The 27,315-nt window shown below is 37.2% G+C and overlaps 1 protein-coding gene across 2 annotated transcripts in view; it reads left to right on the top strand.

Annotated features, from left to right (window-relative positions):
• Positions 1-27,315, top strand: part of cubn (cubilin (intrinsic factor-cobalamin receptor)) — a 184,286-nt gene that overhangs the window by 44,791 nt on the left and 112,180 nt on the right. For both annotated transcript variants that reach the window (XM_042398686.1, XM_042398687.1), the window contains 13 exons: positions 671-861; positions 2,376-2,532; positions 2,989-3,164; positions 4,756-4,921; positions 5,298-5,523; positions 5,644-5,774; positions 8,690-8,879; positions 11,764-11,924; positions 12,253-12,434; positions 16,407-16,563; positions 17,294-17,484; positions 21,327-21,486; positions 22,785-22,966. In XM_042398686.1, the coding sequence (XP_042254620.1) occupies positions 671-861; positions 2,376-2,532; positions 2,989-3,164; positions 4,756-4,921; positions 5,298-5,523; positions 5,644-5,774; positions 8,690-8,879; positions 11,764-11,924; positions 12,253-12,434; positions 16,407-16,563; positions 17,294-17,484; positions 21,327-21,486; positions 22,785-22,966 (2,270 nt within the window). The remainder of the gene's footprint in view (positions 1-670; positions 862-2,375; positions 2,533-2,988; positions 3,165-4,755; positions 4,922-5,297; positions 5,524-5,643; positions 5,775-8,689; positions 8,880-11,763; positions 11,925-12,252; positions 12,435-16,406; positions 16,564-17,293; positions 17,485-21,326; positions 21,487-22,784; positions 22,967-27,315) is intronic.

Below are 27,315 nucleotides of genomic sequence, written 5' to 3' on the forward strand. Positions count from 1 at the left end.
GAACATTTATATTTGGCAGTTTTTCACCCACAACACATCCAGTTAACTTATTCCAAGTGATGAAGTGAAGGGATATTTGTGCACAGAGTTAATTTCAGTAGAACTGGATTCAAAACAGTGTAAGCTGGTAAACAATGTAGTTCAGGAGACAGTCCAGTGGCTCTGTTGTTGGGATGTTGTTGCTTAACAACAGGTGAGTTGTGTTCTAATTGACTGTAAAGTGGCCTCATTGAATTAATGCAACCTTCTCTCTCTCATTGTGATGTGTCATAAGTGGAGTTGTTGAAGTGATTTGTTGCAGGCTACAAAGGTGCTCTTTTTCAACTCTGGCTAAAACACACACTTAATGACTGAGATTTCTATTCACTTCCAGTACAGTAATCAACATAGATTTGTTGTGTGGGTTTTCTTCTAATGTTTCAACTTCTAATGTTTTGCACAGTGTGCATGTGTATACCTACCATTTGATATTAAAATAAAAGAGACTCTAGATTAAGTTTTCTGTACCTCTGTTAATACTTTATCAGTACTTTCAGCATTTTGCTTTTGTGAATGACACCCATAACATCAAGGAATAGATCTCCTACCCCTGGCAGCGTTAACGCCCTGCTTTTTGTAATTGACTGCACAGGTAGTGGAAGCGCTCATCCTGGTGTGTGTTGTGTCTTAGGTGATCCTGGTTGTGGTGGTACTTTCACTGACAGTGAGGGTATCATCATCTCCCCCAACTGGCCCAATGACTATGCCCACAACCGCCAGTGTATCTATTTGATCAGGTTGCCGGTGGGTGAGAAGGTGGCCCTCAACTTCACTAACATGAACCTGGAGAGTCACAGCAGCTGCACTTTCGACTATGTCGAGGTAGGAGCAGTAGGACTTGTTTATAGTTCAAAAAACATATCATGATTTATATCTGGAAATGTGAAAAATGTTGTTAGGTTTATGCCACTAAAACCCATTGTTAAAGGGTAATACACACTCAAATTATGCTAGCACCCTCCCTCCTAGCACATTTTAAGAAAGGAGGACACCACTTGTAGGAGAACAATCTGGTTCCAACTCCAAAGAATGCTGTTGGAAGAAGACAGCTTAGGGAGGGGTCTACAGTACCAGTGTTTTAATATATGAAATTTGGGCTCTGAGAGGGAGTGTTTTGTGCAACTTTCTAGCCTTTCTAATCTTTCACCCCCTCACCCCCTCTTTCATTCAACCTTAATTTAGACTCAGAAATATATTGAAGCAGAGACCTCATTTACAATATAGCTGAGCAAAGTACAAACAACACATCCTAAAAACAACAAGAGTGGCAGTAACAGTGCTGTGCTTTTCTCTAAAATCTGATTGGTTAAAAAAGAATGTGCTAAAAATAGAATGTGCTGAGAGAAATTATATAAGCTGATTATTTATTAGGGATGCTGGTATTTTTGCAAGGCAAGATAGTTTAGAGATAGGCCTATAATTGTTTGTGTAATGGAGTTACATAAGCAGCCTTCCAGACCTTAGGAACTGTACCAGTTAAAACTGAAAGGTTAAAAATATGTGTTGTGTTGTTGACTATAATTGGAGCGGTAAGCTTTAAATAGTATTGGTTAAGTTTATCCTCACCAACCGATTTCTTTATGTCTACAGCTAGTAATGCATGGACTACGTCACATGGAGAGAACAGCTGTAAAGTAAAACCATGCCTTGGCATTACCTTGGTGTCAGGATCAATAGCAGACAGAGGATATCCTATATAAGTTTCAACAAATAGGTTAACAAAAGATGCAAAATGTTTATTAAAAGCTACACAAATCTCTTTATGGTCTGGAATTGAACACTCAGCAGCTGTGGTGAGAATAGGAAATGAAGGGAAAGACTTATGGTTGAGAGAATTTACTGCCTTCCAGAATTTTGCTGGATTTGAATATGCTTTGGGAATTAAATACAAATAATAATAAGATTAAGCCTGTCTTATTGCAGATGTACATTTGTTTCTAAGCTGCCCAAAAGCAAGCCAGTGATCAGGGTCCCCGGTACCCCTGACAAGAGCCCAGGCTTTGTTTCTTTCTTTAAGTAAGGAGATTTCTGCTGAGAACCAGGGACTTGACCAATTCTGTATTCTATATTTTTTTAAAGGTGTATGCTTATCAACCACTGAATTAAAAGATTTACAAAAACTGTCAACAGCTGATTCAACATCTGGGATTTTAGCAGTATCATGAGTATCACTTTTCAAAAGATCATTCAAGAAGGCCTGCTCATCAAAATATATAAAATTCCATCTAATCACCATACTGGATATAGTTTTTTCTTCCCTAACCTCTCCTCCTGTTTGTTCTTTCTGCCCTCCTCCTCTTACCCACTTCTCCTTACCCTGCTCCCCTTTCTTCTAGGTCCGTGATGGCAGGATGGAGACTGATCCTCTGATAGGGAGATACTGTGGGAGCTCACTGCCTGCCCTCATAGTCTCATCCTCCAACTTCCTATGGATTCGCTTCCGGTCTGACAGCTCAGTCAGCCAGGCCGGTTTCAGGGCTGTTTACACTGTTGGTGAGATTCCACATATTAACACACACATGATATGATATCCTGTTTATGTATGGTTTACTCTGTGATATATTTTGTTGGATTATTTACTTTGTATAATGTATTACACATTACTTCATGAATTAAATTATGCCTGTTCTGTTTAACAATCAAAAACAAGTGTACCTTATTGAAGGTGAGGAAAGATTGGTGAGAAAATTTGCTTTAAAAATTGTCTTGGTAGAATACTGACACTTGTGGTGGTGCGGTAGTATATTCATCTTCTTCCTTATGTTAGTGTTAGTTTTAGACAAGTGTTGCTGCAGTTTTGACCTCTTAAATAAAGTAATGTTTGACAGGAAAATGAAGGAGCACCAGTATGTCCCGATAAAGGAATTATCACAGATCCAGGCAAAGATTTGAATTCATACAGTCTCATCTATATTCATCCCAATAGCCATTAACCCTCCCTGTCCCCAGCTTGTGGAGGTACTTTGTCTGGAACTGGGCAGTTTCACTCGCCCTACCACCCCAACAGCTATCCCCACAACAAGGTCTGTGAGTGGGTGATTAACCAGCCTGAGGGCTATGTAGTCAAACTCAACTTCCTGTCCTTTGACATTGAGGGAGGCTCCTGTCGTTTCGACTTTGTCGAGGTAGGTCATTGTTAAACTAATTCATACAATCACATTGTTGAATCTAGTTATGAAATGTTTTATTTAAATTTATTTGTAACAGAGTATTTTTTCAATGTGGTATTACTATTACTTTTTTCATCTTAACTCTTATTTTCTTTATGTGTTTTAATACTGTAGTGCTTTGATATTCACTATGAATTAAAAATGCAGTACAAATTAAATGCATTATCATTACTATTATTATTATTACTACTTTTTCCTCAAGTAAAGGATCTTAATACTTCTTCCACTGCTCATAATGACTTATTCAAGAACAGTGGACAGGCTCCCATCTGGAAGATCTGGGGCCAGTTGTTGGTGTTTGCTGCAAGTGATGCCTTTAAATTCCTTAAGTGTTTTTAAGGGACAATATAAGAAATATTAGAAAATTTGAAAAAAGAAAAAACTAAATTAAAACTCTGTTATCTGTTGTACTCTGCCTGGGAGCACATCTATTGTCCTCCTCTCTCATACTCATACATTTCACAACATGTCACAACATATAAACAAATAACACATTTAATTAGCTCGAACAATGCTATTAACATACACAACCACACACATTTAACTGTACTAAATAAAACCAATAAGCTCTCCTGTTTATCCATCATATTGTACCTGTGTATTGCTTTGGTTTGTACCTATGGTGACACACAACTTGACAGACAACATGACATAAAACATGATGCTTTTGTGTTATTTCACTAAATCAGTAATAATAAATAATCCACTTAAATAGATGTGTGGTATGTGTTATGGCTATTAGAGATGTGCAGAGAGCCCGGTATTTGTATTTGTATCTATATTTGTTGAGACAGCTAAATTATTTACATTTGTATTTGTATTTAAATAAAAATGGAAATAGGTATAAAAATCCAGTTTTTGTTTTTATTACGCTTTTAATTTTAGTATATTAAAGTGTTAAAATAAGTGTTTATGAATAAACTATCTTACGACGGAGGTCCACACACCGGGTCTCGAACTTGAGTCTCCCAGAACATAGACAACTGCTCTGACTACTGAACTAAACCAAGTGCATTGCCAACACACAGAAAGACCTCTACTTATTTATATATCCATAATACAGAGACAGCACAGCGTGTAACATGTAGAGAAGAACTTCAAAGGCGATTCTTGCCTTGCACTTATCATTTACTGCCTATTTTTTACAACCTAACTTTGTGGAAAGGAGAAGGGGAACAACAGGTTATGGAGAGTCCCTTGTAAGCACTTTGCTTGTGTCAGTAGCTCAGGTTTATCCCTGGCAAACACCCCCAACTCCGGGAGTGATAAGGAAATGTGTGTCATGTAGCAGGTGGATGTGACTCCCTTCGCTGAGACCTGCTGCAGAGGAAAGAGACTGAGATAGCTATGTAACCAACATGGATGCCAATTTTTTTACCTCCCGAAAACAAATATTTGCACGAAATAAATGTTCGTAAAAAGCCCACTATTTGTGCTTTGACGAATAACGTATTTGGATTCGGGCACACACCTACTGGATATATTGATGGATGGAGAAGGGGATAGTGGAATCAGTTGTAGTAGGATTGTTTCCTCTGTCTTTCAGGTCAGGGATGGCTCAACGTCTAGCTCTCCTCTGCTGGGGACATTTTGTGGTGTTGAGATTCCCCCCAGGCTCCAGTCCACCCAGAGGTCATTGTACATCCGCTTCAAGACCGATGCCTCTATCAGCAACCATGGCTTTGAAGCAGCCTATGGCTCTGCCTTGGAGGGTGAGAGCAGTATCAATAATTAGCAGACTTCACTTGTATGTCACCAAAGATTTTACTTATTACTGTACTGTTGCAAGAACAACATGCACAGACATTAATACAGATAAGAAGCACAAGCTTCCTACAGCTTTCAAAAGAACTTCATATGAGCAAGAGTCATCTGTTCAACCATGTTTGGTGACAGCTGGAGGTTTTACTTGTGGTTTTGAACTTGCTGAAACCTTTCAGAACTGTACATGATGCACATAACATGACACAGGCACTAGCATTTTATCCAGTATTCTTTTTAAAATGAGTGTCTTTTACAGCTACTTTTCAACTTTTCAAAATCTACCGATCTCTAAGTTGACCAGTTGTCCTTTTACATCTGCACTAGGCTGTGGTGACACCCTTACTAGTCCTTCAGGTGTTATCACAAGCCCTGGCCACCCCACAAACTACCCACATGGTGCCAACTGCACTTGGTACATCAGTGTTGCCCCAGGAAACCTAATTAGGCTGTCGTTTGACTCCTTCAACATGGAGTACCACGTGAACTGTAACTTTGATTACTTGGAGGTCTACGACAATGGCACTGTGGAGACCGGAACCCTCATTGGCAGGTATATGATACTGTGACTACACAATTTACAGTTTATGAAGGCTCTTAAAAATCAGCATAATGCAGATAATTGCATTCTATTTGTTGTAAGTAAATGGATGTGGATGCTTTGTATGTGCAGGTACTGTGGGCGTTCAGTACCTCCATCCATCACCAGTACTGACAACCTGCTGACCTTGCTATTTGTGTCTGACTCAAGTTTAGCCACTGAGGGATTCTCTGCCAGCTATGTCTCCATCAATGCTACCACAGGTACATAAGATATGATAAAAGTTATTGTCTCCTTGAAGAAACTTTTCTTTGCCTCAGCAAAGCGTTCATACATTCAGAAGTAAAAACCAATAAGACCAATTAACCTGATACAATTGATAAAACCAGTAAGACTGTAATATTGCAAGTATAACAATTTGAACCAGGATGTTGCACATTCTTTTTTTTCTGTTTTTAGTAAAATATTTTAGACCACCAATAAATTAGTCTTGAACAACCAGACTACACATTGCAAATGCAAGTTTCATTACAAATTTTTAGCTATGAAAAGAGCCCATGAAAACAGATTTCTGTTCAGCTACTATTCCCATAACTATAGGGGAGTGTTAGGGTAATGATGTGACCTGCTGCTGACTTGCTGCCTAATAAAACCTCCGAGCCTTGTGTATAGTAATATTAGTATGAGTAGATATTAACTGTACCATGAGAGATGTCAGGGAATGAGGGGAGAGAGAGAGATAGGTAGGACTGGCATAAACTTAGAGGCTAGAAATCATCTTTTTAGATTGTGGTCAATAGGATGTAACTGACAAAAGACAGATCGAAGAACATAGAGGAGGTAACTGTCTGGTGTAACAGAGGATGTCAGGGTGAGAGAATCTGAGTTGTTGAACTTGCTGTGCCAAAATATGCAAATAAAACCAAAAGACCTAAAAGACCTCTCAAAACTAATTAATAATGTTGATGAACTGAAGTGAATATTGTTGTTTTTAAAATTCAGTGTATTATTTTATTTTATTTTTTTTATTTGATTTTTGTATCATATTTAAACCCCAAATTCATTCAGATTAAGTCATTATGGTTTTCTAGTCAAATGAGGGTCTGTATCTATATGTACATTTCTCATCCAACAGGTCAAGACAAATTCTTTTAAATCGCTTGTAAGTTAGGAAAGATACAGTTTGGTTCAGTTTGGTTCTGTCATTAAACAACTTACACAGAACACATTCTTCCATATATTCATGTAAAAACAAACTGACAAACAGGGTTGGGAGGGTTACTTTTCAAATGTAATCTGATACAATTACTAATTACCTGTTAAAAAATGTAATCAGTAACCTAATCCAAGTATCACAATATTAAAGTAAGGTAACTTGATTACTTTCCGTTACTTTTGGATTACCTCAATAACAAATTTGCAAAAAAGAGAGAATAAATATCAATAAGATGACTTTTACTTAATTCTGTAAGACAATAGAAAAATCAGTGGCAGTTTAAATGCAGGTCCAGAGCAAGTGTCTGTTTCAGTGTTCAACCAGCAAATGACAGCAGAGCCAGAGATTTATTTATTTTAAACTATCGTTTATCAAATGACAAACTGAACCAAGCGCTGACTACAACAGAGCACGTCCTCTCATGCTGTTACTATAATGTTAATATGGGTACGACAGCAGGACAGCAGTGTTTGTACAGTGCTCTGCTTCCACTCCCTGCAGGCATAGTGGGAGTGCCAACTGCATGCTGTAGCTTTCATGCAGTGTTTTTGCAGCGCTCTGCTTCCACTCCCTGCAGGCATAGTGGGAGTGCCAACTGCACGCTGCAGCTTTTACGGTGACAGAAAGACAGGGCTGCAAGCAAGCACAAGTGCTCTTGCTCAGCAAACTGTGGATGGTTGATAAATTGTAATCCTGCTAATAATCCCCCTTTTTACTAAATGTAACAGTAATCTGATTATGTCTTTTTTCTATAACTGTAACGGAATACAGTTACCTTTTTTTGGTATACTAATTACATAATGCCGTCACATATATTCTTTTACTCTCCAAGTCTGCTGACAAACAAAAACACACAGATTCAATCCAAAATAAAAAACAGACATTCAGAAAAAGAACATGATTGAACACACTATTAACAGCATATACAACAAATCAAGTGTTATGTGTGATACTGAAGCATGTCACAGGTTTAAAACACTAAAAGTTAAAATAAACTATTTGTAGTGGCCTAAATGAAGCAGTTTGTATAAGTGCAGATGCAGTCTTTTATTCTATGCAGAAAACCTTAAATGTTGAATCTTAATCTTAATCAGAAATCCATTAGAGTGACAGAATAGCAGATATGTAAAGAATCACAATTTAGAAGGAGCTGTCTATTATGAACTGTTAACAGAGACATAAAAGTAGGTTGCTATTACCACCGTAAAGAGAACTCACCTATTGAGCCATTGACAAAAACCATTGCTGTTTTACTTTTCTTTTTTCTTTTTTTCCCAATGTGATTAACAAAAATCCTCTCTGTAAACCACTGAAAAGTAAGCCAACGCATCATTCTATGATGTACTACATGTCAGGGATCCCAAGGGTTGGGGTTTGGGCTCAGACATGATCTCTGTAATTATTCTTCTAATCTAAATCAATATGCCTGGGCACTGAGTGAGAGGGGAGAGGGCAAGACAGCACCTTATACACAGAGCTCAAGGTATGTCTCCCCAAAATGGCCTATAATAGCCTATGAAGTTATATAATTATTAATCAGCTTATTTTGCTGAATCATATGGTTTTCTTGCAGCCAAGTAGCAAATGGTCCAAGGCCTGGTACAAGTCTGTTGCTCTATATGTAACGCAAAAGTAATCCAGACTGTTTTTGGGTGAAGTAAGAGTTTTTCACAAAAATTTAATTGAATGGAAAAGATTTTAGGGAAATACAAAGTTTTATATACAGGGTAGTTTTTAATTTGGACAAAATCCAAACTTCAAAGTAAGTAGTAACGAAATACTCAGATTTCAAGTGTCTGTTTAAACTGCATTACTCTCTCATCATCTCTATAACATAAAAAATAGAATTTTTGTTATGCTATTCATTGTTGTATATAAGTTAGTCTGGTTAATAGTCTCATTGAATTACATTTATTTTTTTACCTATTTTTATTTATCTGTCGATCTATCTCTCTATCTCAGACTGTGGCGAGACCTTAATCTCTCCCACTGGGTCCTTCAGTTCACCTAACTACCCTGACTACTACCCCAACAATAGAGACTGCATCTACAAGATCATTGTGCAAGTCAACATGCAGATTATGCTTAACTTCACCAACTTTGAGCTGGAGGGCTCCCCTCCTTCTTGCAACTTTGACTTTGTGGAAATCAGGTAAGTACAGACTTAAAATATTCAGAGTCTGAAATTATGGCCTGCCAAGTGAGAATGGCTATACAGTTTCACCTACTGCATCTCTATAAATTTTAGATAGTAACATCTGAATGCCTCCGCCAGGGACCCCACAGGGGTCCCCAGTCACTGAATAATATAATCAGTAGTATTGTTTATAAAATGGGAATTGCCAAAAGTATGCCTTTATAGTTCACGTTATCTTTTCAAGCCCTGTATATTATCAACATAATACTCCTATGATATGTGGAACAGTTTTGTGACTTACTTAGCGATTAAAGTACTGCACTGCTCAAAATATTTTCACCAAATATGCAAAACTCACTTTTTCTTACTAGTCTGTGGTTTTTTGACTCTGGCTTACAAAACTGGTATCAGTGCATTCTCTAGACCTTCATTGTCAATATTTACCACATACATTTTTGATTTTGTTTTATTTACTGGAGACATTACTTTGTTCTTTGGTGTTTCGGTGCAATATGTAGACAAACAGTGTATCTCACCCATAAAGCTTGAAATTGTGCACAATTTAACAGACGTCCAGTATATGAGCTGGTGATTGACCATGCGAAATCTGGTGTAAATAAAGCCATAAAGGCAGCTGTAAAACATTTTTTAAATTAACTCACAAATACAAATTTTTCAAATTTCACCATTTTTGCTGTGCATATCCAGTGTATGCTCCAGATTGAGCTGATCTAATATGGTACAAATCAGCCAATCTGTGTATTAAATACAAAAGTACATTTCATTTATGGCCTCGTCACTCATGGCGTGGTGCACAGGTTGGAGAACATTCGTGCAAATGAGGCAGCACAAAGCAAGTAGTCGGTATTGTGGTTGAAATTAGTTCTTAAACCTTGCGCCAAGAAAAGACGTCTCTTAACCATGTGTGTGTCTAGTGCAATATCAATTAACTGACACTTATCATCCACACCACAATCCACACTTTTTTATTAATGTTGAAAATGCTGATAGATTAACTATTTTAATAAACCACTCACCGACCAGTTTAAATTACCACAAAAAATGTATGTATGTGAGGCAAGGCAGGAATGATTCTTAGATTAACTGTTTTCTACCTTTACCTTTACTGTGTGAAAAGCTCCTCCTTCAGTTCATTAAATATTTGCAGCCTCTGAAGGCAGGAGTACAGATATGTTGATAAAATTGCAGCGTCTGATTAGAGAAGTGCCGTGCCAGAGTGCAGTGCCATTACACACAGTTGTTCACTGTGTTTACCTTCATTAAATCAAATGGAAATGACACCAGGCTGCAACAAAATAACCACACAGGATGAAAGAGCAACTACTGAAAAGAAACACATACATTTTATGCATGTAATTGTGAATTAGATTTTTTTCCTACATTTTTTTGCATTGCTAGAAAAGGCTGAACTTCTGCAAAAAAAAGGTAGCTTTGGCTTTTTTAAAAATCCTTGTAGGGTTGTATTATTTCTGAAATGCACTTTCTGTCTGTACCAAGTGTTTTCTTTCAGCTGTGGTTTTCACACCTTTTTCACCACTCCTTTGCCTCTCACACAAATGAATGGGTTAGGGTTAGGGTTCCAGCTTGAATAATGGAATAATTGGCAGGCTGCGAAATCTGCTGCTAGCTTAAAGTAATTCAAAAATGAAACTTAGTAACAATATGCATTATGTTAATAAGCAAGAATGAACAGAGGTTTGTATATTTAAATTACCCTTTGCATAGCAAGCATCTAGACATAAATGTGTTAAACTGGAGAGACAGGTCATGTATTGTATGACAAAATAAATTCATTATCGAATTCAGTGTCTGTTATTTAATCATCAACTTTGACATATCTAGAGTTTCTGAAGCCCAACACATAAATAACCTGACTATTGTTTCCACTAACAGAAAAATACTGTGTATTTAACACACCTATTTTCAAACAAAAATTAATTCAAATGTACACAATGAAAACTGACTTTCACCAATTTTCATATTTCTTACTAGAGTTATAACCTATCATACGCTACAATTTGTCATCAGCTGTACGTCAGTTCTTGTTTTATCTCCTTACTGTTACCTGATTTATCCTAAGACTTTTCTTCTTGCAAAGGAAAAAGTATACTGATGAATACCTGAGAGCTTAACTAACCATAACTAACTAACCACATCTCCACACATTACAATAAGTGTTTAAACACATGACAAACAATGAGAAATGATGAGAAAAATGGTCTTTCTCGATTGTATGGGTAAAAGCATTCCCTGAGTTACAAGTGCTCCCCCTACTGGCTTGGACAGGATTCAACATTCATCCATTTAAAATGGACAAACAAAATTCTAAAAGCAAAAATGATGTTAATTTTACATTAAAAAAAATAGATAACACAAACACTGTATTTTGTATGGGTCAGACTGGTGATGGACTGAGACACTACTGTGGTCTAATGCTGCCTGTGTGTCCTCCTTATAACCTGCAGTCCAACTAATCTCTGATAACTCTGTGCAAACTTCTTTTTTTTTTCTTCAAATAATATAAAGATATCCTATTTCTAATCATATAAAAGACTGCCATTTATGTGGTCTCACACAAAGCATTTTTGAAAAAGGCCAAATGTCAGCTAAAGGAGAACTGTTAATTTACCTTGACTGTTATATGTTGTCCAGATGGTCCCAGCACTTTTTACTTGGAAATCACAGAAATTCACAGATTCAGGATTTTTTTTTAATGGGCGAGAGGAACTGGATGTAATGTAAAAAAAAAAATTTAACCAGTGAATTTTTTTACTTTAACATGACCAGCAAAAAAGGTGAACCAGGGACACTGACAGAACATCTGTCTGTGGTCATATTTAATATCACTGACATTTTGAATTTCCTCCATCTTCTACAGGGATGGTGGCTATGAGACATCTCCCTTAATTGGTAAGTTCTGTGCCAATCAGGGGCCTCCGGTCCTGATATCCCACAGTAACCGTCTTTGGGTTAGATTCCACTCAGATGTCACTGTGACACGTCGTGGATTCACTGCCCACTGGGATGGCACACAGACTGGTGAGTGGTTGATTTTTGACTGATTGATTGATTGATTGATTGATTGAATGATTCATCATTTGATTGGTTTATTTTTGTTATGCTAGAATTTCTCTTTTAGCCAGGTTAAGTGAATGCTTGTCAGCATTTACACTAATAAGAATTTAACAAGTAAGTTAGTTTTGTCAACATCTACCGATTCTGTTATCATGCCTATCTAAATGCCTAAATTGGCTCATTCCTTTGCATCTTCTGGTCTCACACACACACACACACACACACACACACACACACACACACACACACAAACACACGTGCCTGTCCATCTGATTTCATTTCTTTTCCCAAGGCTGTGGAGGGGTGTTGACAACTGCATCTGGGGCATTTTCCTCCCCTAACTATCCTTTGCCCTACCACCCTAATGCTGAGTGCTACTGGAACATCAGGACCAGCCAGGGCAGCCAGCTTCTTCTCTCTTTCTCTGATTTCCACTTGGAATCCAGCTCTGCCTGCTCCTATGATTACCTGTCTGTGAGTACTGTACCTCCATAGAATTTGAGTGCATTATGCAGTGGTCTGAAGATGATTAGTTTATGGGCTGATCACTTGACTATATTAAGTTGAATATTAAGGTTAAAGGGGACGTATTATGGTTTTCCTTATTTTTAGACATATTTATAATGTCACAATGTCGGATGTTCATGTTAAAAGTGGCCGACGTGCGTCTGCAGCTCTTCATAAAACATCTCACTGTCTGTTTCTGCTTGTACTCTTCCTCCCCGCATTATTTCCGCTGAACAAATAGCTCCAAATAGCTCCATATGTTTTTTTAGTGCCCACGAAGCTCCGCTAATTCAGTGAGGAACATGTTTTTACTTCCTGTAAATTATTCACAATAAAAGTCTCCTGTTAGTTAGTCATTTAAAAGCTTTTAATTTGAAGCAGTGAAGCAGGAAATGTTTGGTTTACATTGACTGTAAAGTTACACAACTCTGATACATAAAGCTGGCAAATCAGAACAGAGTGGGCTCATCGGGAGGGGGGCCTTAAAGAGACAATAGCTAAAATGGAGTAAGAGAAACTATGTATATTGAGGGGCTGCATGAAGGGCAGCCCCTCAATATACATAGTATATTGAGGAGCTACCCTATACTATTACATAGTATAGGGTAGCTCTGCATGAACTGTAAATCATGCAGAGCTACCCTAGTGGAGTCCAAAAATAAAAATTTAGAGCTTAAATGAGCATAATAGGTCCTCTTTAAAAAAAAAAAAAAAAAAAAAAAAAAAACATTGGTATTGAGAGATATCCACAGATATACATGGAAAAGTAGTTTGTTTCAAACACACAATGGTGGAAACACACATCTCTGAAGAGTTGGAGGTATATAAATACATACATATAAAAAAGGTGATGGAGAAAAGAACCAGGTTAAACAACTTCATGTGGTGAATTACAGTACAGTTGTCATTTTATTTTATATTTCCACATCATATATATCTATGCTAAAAGTCAGCATTTAAGAATACATTTAAAAAGCATTCATGATACATCATCCATGAGCTGAATAACCACTAAGGAAAAAGACCTAAATCAAAAGCTAATCAATCAGTAAATCCCTCACAATCTAGAGCAGGCATAATCAATTAATATATTAATCCAAATCAAAAGCTGATTTATAATCAAAGCTGAGTAATATTCAATTAATAGTAAATGTATTCAACGGCTATAATCGACACTAGATACTGGACTAGCTAGTGAACACAGTGGAGCATTTAGCAGCCAAAGAGCCAGATATTTTCCTCAGGAGTTGGTCGAGAGCAAAAATGTAACTAAAAGAGTGAATATTGGACTTGCATTTACCAGGTGGACAGAAACAGAACTCCAAATGAATGATGTTGCTCTGTAACTGCTGGATATGGAAATAAGCAACAGTTTGCTAACAACTTCAGTTCAATCAGTTAATACAGCTATATGTCAACTTATACAAATATATGAAAACTGGATACTCAGAATATAGCATCAAAAAAAGTTATTCTGAAATATGTTAAGATGATTAAGACCATTCATCAAACATGGAAACTCACTGGAGTGCCTCAAACAGATTAAGAGGATTCAGCAGCAGCTAAAAGTCTTTATCAAACAACAACCATCAATCCGAAGTTGGAAAATATAAGTCAAGTAAGAGAAAAGTTAAATGCAATCTCAAACCAATCTTGAACGGACAGTGGTCCCCCCAGCAATCAATGAACAAGCTCTCCACTAACAGAATGCCTGTTTACTTCACACTGGACTCAGCTTATCTTATGTGTCTTTATTTAGCTTTTTTTTTTTTTTTTTCTTAGCTAGCAACTGTTCCTCCACTGGACCCTCCAATCCTCATGTTTCCCCAACTCCTCCACTGGATTCTCATGGTTCTCATGGTTCCCCCAACCCTCAGATGTTACCAAATAATGATGTTATTATTAGTAATGTTTAAGCTAATTTAACCCAAAAGCAGGACTCAGACACACGGCTTGCAATAGTTCAAATGCAGATTGAGAACTTGTGGAGACGGAGGTTTGGAGAGCTGATCCAGAATAACGGTGGAGTGGGGCAGGCAGAGAGAGCTGAGCTGTCAGCTGAAGGCAGGCCAGCAAGACACTGGGTGAGGCAGGCAGACAGAGACCGTAGCAGAATAATGAACCTGAGGCACAGGTAAACAGAGTCAAAACAGAGTTCAGGCAAACACAAGATATATACTGACTAGGAATTTAAACTTGGCTGTAGCGTTAGCACCACGTTGGTGAACTGAACAATCTCGCAAAGACTGGAGTTTAGAGCCAAGGAACCCAGGACCTCTCCTCCAGGCCATACCCCTCCCAATCCACCAGGTATCGGTAACCCCAGCCACGACGGTGGACATCCAGGAGCCATTGAACCGAGTAAGCACGATAGTCTTTGACGATCCAGGTGGCAGGAGAGGGTTCAGAAGGAGGGCAGAGAGGCTGGAAGACACTGGTTTCAACTGAAATACATGGAATGTAGGGTGGATTCCTATGGCGCTGCAAAGACTGGCAGGGTGAATTGAAATGTTAACATAGCCACTTGATTAATTAATTGAGTGATTTGATTTACCATAGCCTAGTTGCTGTCAGAGATGCTTGTGCTATCCCAGTAATATTCCTTGGATGAAGATTGCTTTATGGAGGTTTCATGGTGGCCAGATCATTCTTTGATGTTTAAGCTTTTGGACTCAAAGTAGGAGTCAGACACAGTTTTATTGTGAAGTTGTGGAGATGGAGGTTTGGAGAGCTGAGCCAGAACAATGGTGGAGTGGGGCAGGCAGAGATAGCTGAGCTGTTAGATGAAGACAGGCTAGCAAGATGCTGGGCGAGGCAGGCAGACAGAGACCACGGGAGAATAATGAACCCGAGGCATAGGTAAACAGAGTCAAAACAGAGTTCAGGCAAACACAAGATGATGGCCAAACATTCAGTTGAATGTTTGGCCATCATCTTGTGTTTGAATGTTTGTACATCTTGTGAATGATGTATGTATGTGCAGAGTTTGACACTAGAAGGGTGTTTTCACATTCATCTCCTGAAAGTGGAAAGTTCTCTGTGCTCACCGAAAACAAGCATAATTTGTGACATCACAACTAATTTGGAAGCCAATTATGGTCCAATATGCATCTTACACAAGTGTGGAAACTTGAAACCTCCAGTGCACATACACTGAGAATGGACTTTTCATTGAAGTAGGAGACATCTTGTGTCAAGCAGGTAACCTTTTAAAATGAAAAATAATTACATATTTATACATCTTGTATTTTTATTGTAGTAGAAGGAGTAGATGTCATTTTAAGAATTTCTAACCAGGTAATTGAACATTTTTATGGAAAACATCACATCAGACACAGATCATTATTCAAAGCAGAGTATTCTTAGATGTCTTAAACCATGTCTGGAGGGGATCTTTAAGTAAAATCAACACACTGTTTTTTTTATTACATTATCCTATTTGCTGTTCTTGGTCTTGTGTTTTTCTTGTGTAAACATAGTTGCATCAGCATTTGGAATTATACATTTTAAAAGGACAGTTATTTAGTATTTTCCTTTGATAACTGAATTCATTGTTTGTCATTATGACATGAATTTTCTATAACATTAAAATCAAATCACAACACAGAAAATGGAAGTGAAGATGTTGGATTGAATTTCAGTATTACTCAGCAGAGGGCAGCATAGTTTTGCCAACAGTAAATACAGTACAAAGCACTTTCAGTTTTTGTGAGGAGGTGCAGGGAATTGCATTACTTACTTTCAAATGGTCATTAACAATCATTACTCCATAACTTCCATCCATTTGAACTCATGAAATTCAAACAAACAGTAGTGAAGTTTTTCTCTTTACTGTTTGCTAATGCAATAGACAAGTCATTGATGTCATTAATGTATTTTGTTTCCATATCGCCATTTAATGTGTGTGTGTGTGTGTGTGTGTGTGTGTTTGTTGTTCAGGTGTATGATGGTAACAGCAGCAGTGCCACAGAGCTGGCTAAGCTGTGTGGCAGCCAGCCACCCAGCACCATTAACTCTTCCAGCAATCAGCTTTACATCAAGCTACGCACTGACAGCAGCGTCAGCACTGGAGGCTTCTTTGCATCATACACATCCAGTACGAAAACACACTTATACATGCATTAGGTCCAGTAAGGCAGGCAGGATACTGCAAACTGAGTCTGAAATGCAATATTGTTATATTGTGCTGCAGGAAATTGTGTTAGGAATATTTTGAAAAATTCAACAGTTTTTATTACTTTTTAGCCGATTTGGGTCGAATAGCCAATATCTCAGCTTAAGTAAAAGAACTGTCTCTTGAAAATATAATGTACTCAAGTAGATGTAAAAGTAGTCATCCGAGTAACTGTGTAAGTACAAAAAAAAACTGGAACTGAAAAAATCTTCTTGATTAACACATGTAGTAATACACAGCATTCTTATTTTGTTTCATTTGCATATGTGTGACATTGTTTGACCACAGACAATGATAATGGTAATGTTGGTACATCACGCCTATTTTCTATGAAATACAATACAATCAAATTAAAAACTACAATTTACTGAGACATGTTTCTTAAGAACATGTAACAAAGTAAATATAACTTGTTACTGTTCATCTCTGCAAATGTGTTGGAAAACATTTACTTCTTAATAAGAACATAAAACTATGAATATCTATGATACCTTCTACCTGATGTGTTGTATTTAAAAATACAGAATATTACAATTTTGTCAATAAACCAATAAAATTCAGTTATTAAGCCATGGTCCCAATTTTCATCAATATGACTGATATTGACTGAACTCCCAGGATTCATCTGAGATATAAACTTGTTTGTTTTCAGAATGTCAAAAGGTGCTCATTTCAGGCCGGCACAGAGGAGTGGTGGAGTCACTGAACTTTCCTAACAACTATCCCATCAACTCACAGTGCAGCTGGACCATCCAGGCCAACAGTGGAAACACCATCAACTATAGCTTTAGTGCCTTCCAGCTGGAGGCCACTTCCAGCAGTTGTCATTATGACTACATCAAGGTACACAGACACACTGTTCATGTCACTATGCTATTCTGGTTCACTTTGTAGTTTTAATGATTTGCAGCAGTCTGTCAGCAAACTGTAAGCATGAGTTACTTACTGCCTCTAGTTACTACTACTACCACTACTCCACTAAATACACATAAACTGATTAAATCTACCAAAAAAGAAACAAACATATGTGTCAAGACAGTGTTTTTGTAGAGATCCATCAAATCTCCATTTTATGATCATAAAGTTGTCTAACAAAATAAACAATAGCCACAGGATAATGAAAATAGTTATTTTAGAATTGGCTTAGACCATGCATAAGCACAAATCATAAATGTCCCATGGTCTTAAAAAATTATATAGTCAATATTTATTCAATGTAAACGGTATATTAGACCCACAATTATTTAAAAAAAATATTGGGCTTAAATATACAACATTTAACAGTGTGAAATTGCTAATAATACACAATTTATGTACTAATTATAAAATTAATCGCTTATACTTTGTAATCCATAAATCATTATCATAAATGTAATGAAATTATTAATTTATTTAAATTGTCATGCTCCCACTTTTAGATGAAAATAGCTTATATATTGGAATTTCCATATTGGAATGTGACAATGATTAATTTCCCCCATCTGATTTGGCTGTGATATATGCAACTGGTTAACCAGCAGCCTGTTCAGTGTTCCTCACAGCCTGACAATTCAGTAGTGGCACACGGAGGGGTGCTCTGCTTTCGGCATATCACAGCCTGTTGTGGACATAGATGAAACACAACTTGCACCTGGCACAGCAGTAGAGATTTATTTTGATCAGTTCCACAGTTCTACACATTCACCAACTTTTTATTTTGTTACAAACATACTGTGTGGTAGTGGTGCAACAGGTATGCAGGCAGTATACAGGATTCACAATCAGGCTCCAAACAGTTGTGCCAGTGACATGTTTACCAGTCAAATCTGCATTTCTGGCCTCTACTTCTGAAACTACAGACATACTGTGTGGTAGTGGTACAACAGGTATGCAGGCTGTATACAGAATTCACAATCAGGCTCCATCTGCCTTTTCTGGCTTCTACTTCTGAAACTATTGTTTGCATTTCACTAGCAGTAAAGTTTTTCTACATTTTTACCATCACAGCCCTCTTTGCAATGAGTGACAGCTCTCTCTACTGCTGAACCGCTCCAACAGAGCTTTCCTTATGTAGAAAAATGGGGGCATGGTAGCATGCTAATTACTGATAGCAGGCATGCGTCTGTCAGTTTAGAATGATTCTGATTCACTAACATATGCACAGTGATAAGAACAAAATTGGCCAGTGCACACGTGTCATGAATCCGACAGTAAATTTGCGCACGCGCTTATTTTAAGTGTGCAAAGTAAGAACATTTCTTTGCACATATTAGTGAACGAGGCCCAATGACCATCAGTGTGCGTCATGAGTATATATTAGAAAATATGTGCTCAAGAGAGATGGATCTTTGCTGTGAGACTGTAGATGGTATAAGATCTGGATAAAGTGAAGTCACTCCTCAAGTCCTCCCGCAGACCTTCCATACAGGCAGTACTTAACATTTCAAAGTAAAGAGACAACTCAATCTAAGGAAACACAAATTCAAGTTGCAATGGCTAAAAGTGATAATGCTATTAGTGCAAAATTGTTGATGAGATAAGTTAATGGATTTAAACCAGCTATACCAAGTTTGACTGAGAGTTGAACTAAGCAGTTAATCACATTTTGGAGCGACCACGCACTAATCCAAACTATTAAACATGACAAGCCAAGATGTTGTCCTTGACATTCTGGCTTGTATCTTCTCAGATGTATTATGGACTGTCAGATGTATTATTGTCACATAATACTGTAAAAGACTCATCCTTGTTTACCTATTGGCCCTCTGGGAAATTGCAACAACACTGTAGCTGTTAGAGTACAGATGGCACAGTCAAATACAGTAACATACACAATTACAACAATAGACAGTTAATAAAAATTGACAAGCTATTCTTTGTGCACATAGCCTGGACATTTTAATGGTTTGTGGTTTTTATTTCCTGGTAAACTGGTGGTTGTGTCACATTGGCCATCAAACTCTGAGCCACTGCAGGAATGAGACATGGCCATCTTTCCCACCCCTCCCTCTCGTAGCACAGTATATATTTCATTGATTGGTGATGCTGAAGCATATAGCTGTGTTAAACCATGATCACGGGGCTTTTCTGTGCTTTATGATATTTAGGCTATTTGATGGTGCTGATGTGTATCTGTCTTTTGCCCAATTAGCCCCCAGGCTACTAAATTGCATATTTTGATATGTTGAAGTTGTAGAAAACTGTATATACTTTGTGAAATGCTATCTACAACAATTTATTATGTGTACCTTCTTCTAAAATCAGTATTTAATGTAATACATTAAGTTATTGAAAACAAACATTTTTTCTCACACTGCATTGTTTTTACAGCTTTAGCATATTTTCAAGACCTTGTGATATGGCCGATGGTCCAGTAAAGAGATGCCTGAGAGAAAAGAGAGGACAAAGAGGTGAAAATAGGGACGTGGAGGGAGAAAAGAGAAGGAGAAGAGAGAGAGAAAGCATACAGCTTGGACGATCATGTGCTTGTGGACAACAAACAGAGTTAGAGAGATGCAATGATTATCATAACAGTTGTTCTGACAGTTAATCAGTAAAACATGATAAATTCATTGAGAGGATAATGGTAACAAGTACAAGGCCATGAAGTAATCAATTAAAAGCAACTAACCGAAGGTTAAGGCAAATTATTCCAGATAATCCAGGGTCAATAGGAAAAGGACTTGCAGTCTGAATAAAAGGTTAAGGAGACCAGACAGGTATGAAGGAGCATGCCTATTTCAGAACAGTGGATTTTAGATGCACTAGGCAAATGAAAATGTCCAGATGGGTAGATTTGAATGCTCTGCAACAGTCTAATGATTGATAGATAAACTGGTGTTTACACATGGTGTTTAGTGGAATTAAAGCTGCACTCACTGTCTCCTCAAGGGGGGTGGGGGATTTCACACAACAGCAAATTACACACAGCTGGCATCAGCCTGGGCCCTATCATTGCCCAGCTGGAAATTTTAGATGGCTGCAGTGACACTGAAAATAAAAGAAAATGGTATTTAAATTCTACTGAACTCTTCTTCACATACACTAAATACCACTATATGTGTTTCTTCTATAAATTCTCCTCCTGAAATCCTAACCTGACTAGGTCTAAATTCATTCAAATGTTCTTCCAACTGCAAAACACAGTTGTAGTGTACCAAATATTGGACAGAACCCGTTAATACTCAGTGCAGATAACATATCAGAGAGGAGTTCATTCATCTAAGACACGTGTATAAACAGACAAGACAAACAAGTCTCAAGCAGTTTCTAAACAGCTTAATTTAATTAGTTTGTCAGTTGGAATGTGAAATGTGATTTAATAAGTGATTAATTGATTTAAATAGATGTATTATCTGGGACTTGAATTAACTGCCACTGTGGGAGCCTGGTTTTGATTTTTGGAAAATGATGTCTACATAACCTACAACCTGTATGAGAAAAATGGTCATTCCAGAGTGTGTCTTTGCTGTTTGTCCAACATGATTTGTTGGACATGCCTTTCATTAGATGTCTCTTCAATGTAGGGCTGTGTTTTAATTAAAAAGAACTGTCTTTTACAGTCTATTCTAATTTGCTAAGAAACAATTCTTTAGTTTTTTGTCACTTTGTCAGTCACAAAAATATGTACAAGTATATATTTGCCAAACAAAACTGTGTATTATAATCTCCACTCATACCACTTTCTCCAAATATTACTGTCCAAGCTCTATAATGGGCCTAATGAGCAAGCTCCTCTGATTGGTACATTCTGTGGATACACGGCGCCGCCAGCCAACAGCACCACAACCTCAGCCCTCACCATGGTGTTTCACACTGACTCGTCTGTGTCCATGTCTGGCTTCCAGATGATGTGGTATCAGAATGGTAAGAGGGAAATGTGTATTATTGTTGTGTTTCATAAAAATTAACAGGACTACATACAGAGATTTTACAAGATTTTACACTTCAAAATTTACAATAAGCTCATAAAATATGATTGTCAGAAATATTGTAATATTTTGCTCATCAGATTTAAATATAAATAAATAAATAAAATAAGGGCTCTATTTTTGTATATTGCCAATGGGCCCAGCACAGATCACAGTCAAGAGCTTCCAACTGACTTGGAATGCATCAGCTGACTTTTGATGATTTTTGTGGGGATATGGGTGAAATGAAAACATTCTTGATGTTACATTGTCACAAATATCACATTGCACAAAGTATAAGCTGTGGATCTGGCATTAATCGTGGCAGTTAACATCATCACTTCAACTACAAACAACAGATAGAACAGATACCTTCTGCCTTTAGATGGTTGTAAAGTGTCATTCAGATAAAGAAATGGCCCTCAGTATAGGCTTCTAGCTGTTGTGGATGACGGATGCTGGCAAGAATTGCTCAATCTTTATTCTATCTTGCTGGCATTAATGCCATAATCAGAATAAAACCATTCATCTGTGTGTTCACTTGCCAGTTGAATTTGATTCAATTCAGTTCAATTTTATTTATATAGAGCCAAATCACAACAGAAGTTATCTCAGGGCACTTTTCACATAGAAAAACACAGAATGAAAGTGAAATATACAGTCTAACATGAATACAATTTTTGTAATTTCAAAGAAGTTTATATATGTGCTCTCACAAATAAAGTGAGAAAATATTGCAGAACATATGTGCACTTTGTTTGTTCTACACTGCTGTATTGGCAATGGTACACCCTATACTGCACCTCCCCTCCCACTGGGATGAGAACAGCAAGTCACCAGGATACTTAACAGGCACAAGCAAGGAAATAATCTTAGTGGCCTCAGGAAAATGCAACTTTGCTGAAGCAGAGGTATGCTCAGTACCATGCACCAGCTCCAAAACAGAGCCCTAAGAGTGCATGTGGAATCATCCAGTTGTTTTACGTACTCTAATTTCATGCATGCTGTTGTAAAATATATGTTAAAATGTACCACAATGTCAGCTGTCACCTGCAAAGTAAACTGTCTCCTTGAGACTTCCACAGTGATTGTTTGACCTCCTTGTTGCTTTGAAATGTACAGTCATAGTTCTAGAGCCTGGATCATCACTTTAGTAGAAATGCTGTCAGGTTTAGGTGACATTATTGCACACTTGCTTTATTCAAACTGTAACAGCCTCTTTGGTCCCTTCTGACTTGAAATCTGTTCCTGCAGGTTGCGGTGGAGAGCATTCTGGTCCCAGTGGTTCCTTCAACAGCCCAGACTACCCCAACAGGTATCCAGAAAACAAGGAGTGTATTTGGTATATCACGACATCGCCTGGCAGCAGCATCACTCTCACTATCCATGAGTTTGATGTGGAGTTCCACCAAGACTGCAACTATGATGTGCTGGAAGTAAGATATGACCTTGGCTTTCTGTTTTTTAGAGGAAAACACTCGCCATTTCAAATAAGATAAGATAAAATTGATTATGGTGATGAAAATGTTTATTGCAACATTGCTCTAGGTGCTAGAATCTGATCTATTCTATAGTTCTTTATTTTTAGAAAGATGAAAATCACATACAGTACTGTGAAAGTCAGGTTTCACTTGCTCTCTTGCAGAACTCTATCCAGGCAACTTGCTATAATTCATAGACAGCTAACATTTATTGTTCAGTTTAATCAGAAGTACAATTATAAATAAAAATTTAGTTGAAGCTATCTGGAGAAGAGAAGCACAGTCTCTGACAGTTTCCTTGCAGTTTACTGTTGTAGCTGGTTGTGGTGGAGGCAACTTTAACAACTGTTTATGGTTTTACTGTTAAATAGTTTAATCTAAAACAATGCATCAGATAAGGGGCAGTATAGAAATTACAAGGCTGTGGCCTTTAAAAAAAAGCAAGACTATACTCAAAAGTAGTATAGTATTTTATCTCAAAATACTATATGTATGGCAAACATAATGAAATGGTGTAAAAAAAAAAAAAAATCCAGCTCCTCTTTTGTTATTAATTATTTAATTTTAAATAGCTGCTACACTACCTGTCAAAGCTTTAGCTAACCCTAATATAGGAGTATTAATACTTTATTATTTAATTACTTCGTTATTGGAACCACCTCCTTTTGGTTAGGATTTGTTAGTGCCAGAAGGGAGCACTAACCCTTGTTCAATTTAATCAGTGAATTAGTCTCATAGACGTAAATTCGTGTCCCAAACAGTGACCTCTATTTACTGCAGCTCAAAGAAACAACCAAACACCTTTAGGATAAATGAAGACATTTATTAATAGCTAAACGTCTTGTGGATACATGATAAAGCATGATAATATACAGAAAATAATCAATAAAAAGAAAGTAAAATAAATAAATAAGGTCTGTAAATAATAATAAAAATAATAAAGAATATTATTCAGCAAAAGTGGCTCGAAGTGTGTGACTCGAGGTTACGTTAGTAATCCACCGGGGAATGCTAAGGGGAAAGCTACTTCAACTTCTCTAAATTAATTATTTTAATTTTAACGTTATTAGACATCAACCCTTGATCAGAAAGCCACGTTATGCCTTACTGTTGGGGTGTTTCGTCGTTGTAGAGGCGTCATCTCGGCAGGTCCAACGCATAGACTGTAGATCCAGCGTCGTCTGATGCAGCATCACGAGTGGTGTTGTAGTGAAATTGCCCGGATCAGCTGTAGGTGACATCTTCGTAGGTGTAGAGAATCAAGCCGTGTAAGGCTGCTCTGAAGGAGTCTTTAGGCCGGCTTATCTTCTAGTTTGCAATAGTACTCTCAGAGAGCAGAGGGGTGTACGGCGAAGCAAGTTTAACATACCCCGGCTTTCTTTGTGTGAGCTGGCTCGACAAACCCTAAACTCGCGATCAGAGATAAGTGGAATCACTACGGTAGTTATGAACTTTCTCTGCGGATTCTGTGCACGTCCCCGTGAAAGGGGGCGTTTGGCGCGTCATTTGACTCTCTCTCAGCACAAAATGGATCGATCGTGTGCCGCCTACTTCAGTCAGGAGGAACAGATGATTATAACGGAGAGCTATGAAGAATACATTATCACAGCAAAAAGCAACACGTAATTAGTTAATATACTTATTTTACCACTCAATGCTCTCTCCGTGCCTCCCACATCCAGAGCTCTTACACTTTAAACTTGATGCAGCAGATCTATACATTATACTCAAGAAGTGTATTTAGGTCTGACTCTGTCCCATATTGAAGGATAAGTGGAAATCACTTTAGGTTTTGGCCAAATCGAAGTGGAATTTATATTATATATATATATATAATATTATCTGTGATAAATACCAGTAGACTAATCTATTTTATTTTTGTTCAAAGTATTTCTTCATTAGTTTCTTTTTTTTTTTTTAATTTGAAATACAGTTTGATATATATTTAACAAAATCCCATCCCACAAGTAACCCTAACCTATTGCACCATTACAAATTACAATATGACTTATCAAATCAATGGTAAGTATGATAAAAGACTAATCAATTTTCTAACCGATGTTCTAATAGCTGCAGTACCAGCAGTGTTAAACAGACTTGGCAGCAAATCAGCTGGTTAGTGAAAGGACAGCACTTTTCATTGCCGATTTAACCCGAAACTCGGAACATAACCTGCTCCGGACCAGGTTAAGTTTGCAGTATAAGTTACCATGGTGATGTAGCCAGGTTAAAAGAGAGCCATCTTTGTGACATTGAAAACCCTGGCTTTGGGCTCAACATACTTTGCTAACCCACTTATCTCTTCTCTTCTTCTTCTTCTTCTTCTCCTTCTTCTCCTTCTTCTCCTTCTTCTTCTTCTTCTCCTTCTTCTTCTTCTTCTTCTCCTTCTCCTTCTCCTTCTCCTTCTTCTACTTCTTCTTCTCCTTCTTCTTCTCCTTCTTTTTCTCCTCCTCCTCCTCCTCCTTTAGAAGTTCACGTTGAGGATTCAGGCTTTGTTTGGCTTGTAGTAACTTGAGTTGAGTACCGAATAAAGTTTTGTCAGGCTATGCTCAAATCTTCAGTGGCGTTTACTTCAAAATAAAATACTGTCCAAGTTTACATTGGAATAAAAGTACTATACATGGAAATATGAGACTTAATGTTACTAATAAAACAAAACAAATTAACTTTTAGCAAAAAAAAGATTAAATATGGATATTTTTGGTTGAAAAACAAATAAAAGAGACGTCTTAAGAATTTTTTTTGAGTTCTTGGAGGCCAGCTCAAAGAGGAATCTCTTTGAGGCTGTTTTTATAAGTTAGGATAAAACGGGAGGAGTTTGGGTGTGTTCTTGGGTTTCGTGCCAAATAAGTGATGAATATTCAATTTCTTTGTTTTAGGGGCTTTAGGTGTGGCTGGTGCTTTGCAGCCTGTGCCTCCTGAAGTAAAGGAATTTGGGGAAGTCTAATTCTGAGTTTTTACATGCAAAAACTCACACTTCAAGTCGCTGTTGCCTATTATTTCACATTAAAGCTGTAAACACATTCTTTTCATAATGTCCAAGCATTACATGATATTTTCTAATTAATATCGGTCCTGCAGCTTGTGTCATATTTGTAAAACCATTCAAGAAACAGTTAAGCAGTTTACATGATTCATGATAAGTCAGTTCTTCTAATAACAAACATTAACCTTCATATTAACACTTCATGATGTTTAAGCATACAACCTTCATTGCTCAACTTTCTCACATCTCAAACCATCTGCTAAAATAGTTGTTTAAGTTTAATACTATAGTGAAAGGAAATAAAGTTAGGCAACACTTATGTGATAAGATTACTTTCAGAAACATATTTAAATATAAGTTGAACATAACCCTTACTTCATAATATAAAAGCATTCAATGTGACTGTTCTTTAACAATAAAAGAAAACTTTAAACTCAAATCCTTCAAACATTATATCTTTACATTCCTATTACTTCAGAAACTTCATTCTTTCAACACAACTAGTTGTCTAATTTAACTATTAAAATATGATTGTGTATGAGGTTATGAGATCACAAGTTATACACTTCGGTGATTTTAAAATACAAATTCATGGTTATCAAACATTCATTAATTAAGGGAATTTAACTCTTGTCAGTAGAGGGCAGTATGGTTAAATATAGTATAAAAGGTTAATAAAATCTAAGTCCTATATCTTTTTAGTAGATAGTCATACACCTATGAAAGTTATACCATTCTTCTTGTATTTACATGACAAATAACATGATATAAGTTGCATAATAATTAGACATTTAATTTACAGGAATTTCAGGTTTGCCTCAGATTTGCACGGAGGCTTCACAAAGTCCTCAGGAATGTGGGTTAGTTTTATGGCATTGGTGATAAGAGTCTGTGCTCCATCTAAGCTGGGAGTTGTTTTTCTCTGGTCCAAGTAGCCTTTAGGGTCAGTTAATGTTATTAGTTTGTGTCATAATTCAACTTATCGAAATGGTTTTTTAGGAGGTCTTTCTGAGTCTGTTGAGCATCACTGATCAACCCCCACTTAGAAGGTTACAAAAGGTCAGTTCTGCAGGCCAGGGGTCTGCTCTTACAAGCTAAGGAATCCAGGGAGTCTGTCTCTTATTTTCCTTAAGAATCAGAGATTAGTTAACACAATTAAAGAACAAGCGGTTGTCCTCCTACACTAAACTTTTGACTGGTACTGTATATAAATGGTTAACACAGCCATCAAATGAGTCAACTTGAAAGGCACCTGTCTTGTGTCTGCTGATGGACTTAAACACCGCAATGCTTTTGACAGATAAAAGGAGTCAAAAAT

This window comes from Thunnus maccoyii, chromosome 21 (assembly GCF_910596095.1).
Source record: "Thunnus maccoyii chromosome 21, fThuMac1.1, whole genome shotgun sequence".
NCBI lineage: Eukaryota > Metazoa > Chordata > Actinopteri > Scombriformes > Scombridae > Thunnus > Thunnus maccoyii.